The sequence below is a fragment of the Ammodytes marinus genome (assembly GCF_949987685.1).
Source record: "Ammodytes marinus genome assembly, chromosome: 7".
Lineage (NCBI taxonomy): Eukaryota > Metazoa > Chordata > Actinopteri > Uranoscopiformes > Ammodytidae > Ammodytes > Ammodytes marinus.
In genome coordinates, this window is record NC_137211.1 from 2,398,131 (window position 1) to 2,400,630 (window position 2,500).

General features: G+C 36.0%; 1 protein-coding gene across 2 annotated transcripts in view; it reads right to left on the reverse strand.

Moving 5' to 3' along the window:
* Positions 1 to 2,500, reverse strand: part of LOC307252790 (6-phosphofructo-2-kinase/fructose-2,6-bisphosphatase) — a 24,330-nt gene that overhangs the window by 5,252 nt on the left and 16,578 nt on the right. For both annotated transcript variants that reach the window (XM_080030586.1, XM_080030585.1), the window contains exons 10-11: positions 2,303 to 2,407; positions 401 to 530 (exon numbers count right to left, since the gene is read on the reverse strand). In XM_080030586.1, the coding sequence (XP_079886712.1) occupies positions 401 to 530; positions 2,303 to 2,407 (235 nt within the window). The remainder of the gene's footprint in view (positions 1 to 400; positions 531 to 2,302; positions 2,408 to 2,500) is intronic.

Consider the following 2,500-nt stretch of genomic DNA (forward strand, 5'->3'; position numbering starts at 1 on the left):
AACTACCATTAACTAATTTTTCCCTAAACCAGTAACTCCCAGTCTGTGTATCAGTAACTTATCAATAGTGATTGAATCCCGAATAAATTTTCAATAACTATGTAGCAGTTACTGAATAATTATGTACTGTTTTATTTTTGTTTGTTTTAGTAACTACTACATAGTTATGCATTACCTTACATTATTATTATTATTATTATTATTATTATTATTATTATTATTATTATTATTATTATTATTATTATTATTATTATTATTATTATTATTATTATTATTATTATTATTTTTAATTAAATAATAATAATTAAACACACACACACACACACACACACACACACACACGCACGCACGCACGCACGCACACACACACACACACACACATAATAAATGTCTCCCTCACCGGCGCTCTTGTCGAGGAAGTATGCCAGCAGACACCTCATGACGGCCTGATGACAGATCACCAACACGTTCTCCTGTCGCTCCAGCTCCATGATCACCGGCTCCAAGCGCTGCACCAGGTCCTCATAAGACTGACACACAGGAACAGGAGTGTAATTTCATTTTTTTTCATTTAACTTTTATTTATCCTGGAGAGACCAATTGAGGGGTGACCCTCATTTACAATGATGTCGAGTTCAAAGCAAATTCAAAGGAAAAACAACAATACATAAACAATATTCAAAGCAAAAACATCAAATACACAACAACAGGTGAAGAGAAAAAAAACAATTGAAACATTTACATAGTGGTGAAGAGTGGCAGCAATTAAAATTAAATGGGTGAAAGTACAATATAGTCTAATTAAAACAGTTACAGGTAGAGTTTGGCAGATTTAAGATAGTTTGTTTAAATTGGTTAAAAGATATGAAGGTATTTAATAATAATAAACTAATCAGTCAACCCCTTATTGTCCTCATAAGACTGACACACAGGGACAGGTGGGTTATAATATGCTACAGAAAACACATAATAAATCCCAAGCAAATTATACAAATATAGTTAGTTAGTTAGTTATAGAGTCATAGTTTAGTTATTATTATTTTCCAATACTCTGAGTAAAGACCAGGTCCTCATGAGACTGAGACACACAGGGACAGTAAGGTTACAATGTACTACTGGTTACAATACACTTCAGAATTACATAGTAAAACACAAGATTTGAATAAATATAAACAATACTCTGAAGTGTCCTCATAGTTCTAGGGGAGACACATATACTTCAGAAAACACACAAGAAACTGGTCAATCGGACAGAAATATAATCAACCACGCAGCAGGTTGATTATATTATATGTATGTACTGTAGAAATAATGTTAATTGGTTAATGACAATGAACCCTTATTCTCCTTATAAGACTGGGGGAGACACAGGGTCAGCTTGGTTACAATTTACCTCAGAATTACATCGTAAATCACAAGACAATTGTGTGTTAAAAGGTGCAGTGTGTAATATGACATCATCAAGAAAGTTCTAGAATGCAACACTCCCTGGGTAACCCCAACCCTTTCGAATAATAACAGAAGCTACAGTGGCCTTCAAGGACAAGAACAATTCTAAATTTTAAACAATGCACCTGATGACATTCCAACTATGACACTTTCAAGATGGCGGCACTAGGCCTTGGTCCAAAATATGCAGAAATATGGACATATATGAGACCCTTTCTAAGGGAAAAAATAATAATTAAAAAAAGAAAAATTCAGCTAGTATGCACTAAATTAAATGTACTTATGGATATTATAATTACTTTCTACAAAATCTGCTAGGAAATAAAACCCAAAATTCTACAAACTGCAGGTTTAAGACAGAAATGTAATGAACTATTTAAATAATTGCGTCATGGTTTAAAGCCTCAGGTTAAAAAATAGTTTTTTCAAGCGCTGGTCAGTTTTGAGTCTATTTTGCTTCCATACCATTTCTGGACCAGCAAGTTGAAAAAAACTGTGACAAACTTGTGAGTAACATAAAACAATGATAAAATTTTTAAACCTTATCATATTATTATATTGTATATTTTGGGGCGACTGTGGCTCAGGTGGTAGAGCGGGTCGGCCGATGATCAAAGGGTTGGCGGTTCGATCCCCGCCCTGCCACCTGTGTCATGGTTGCTGTGTCCTTGGGCAAGACTCTTCACCCACCTTGCCTCGTGTGAATGTCGATAGTTAGCCTGCTGCTATCGGTGAATTAATGTGTGTGTGAATGGTAACGTGGGAAAAGAAAACAGGTCTCCCTTGAAAAAGAGTCTCCGGTCTCAATGGGATTTACCTGTAGAAATAAAGGTATAATATCTCTCTTCCTCACCTCTCCTTTGGGGTAGCGGTACCGATACTTGTCTTGGTCCCTCAGAGCAAACTCCTCTGGGTAATTCTCCTGAATCTCCTCGTACGTCATGTCCTCACACACACCCTGAAGGCAGAACACACACACACACACACACACACACACACACACACACACACAGCGCTCTATATCATCTGTTTGAGAGTAGATGATTATGAA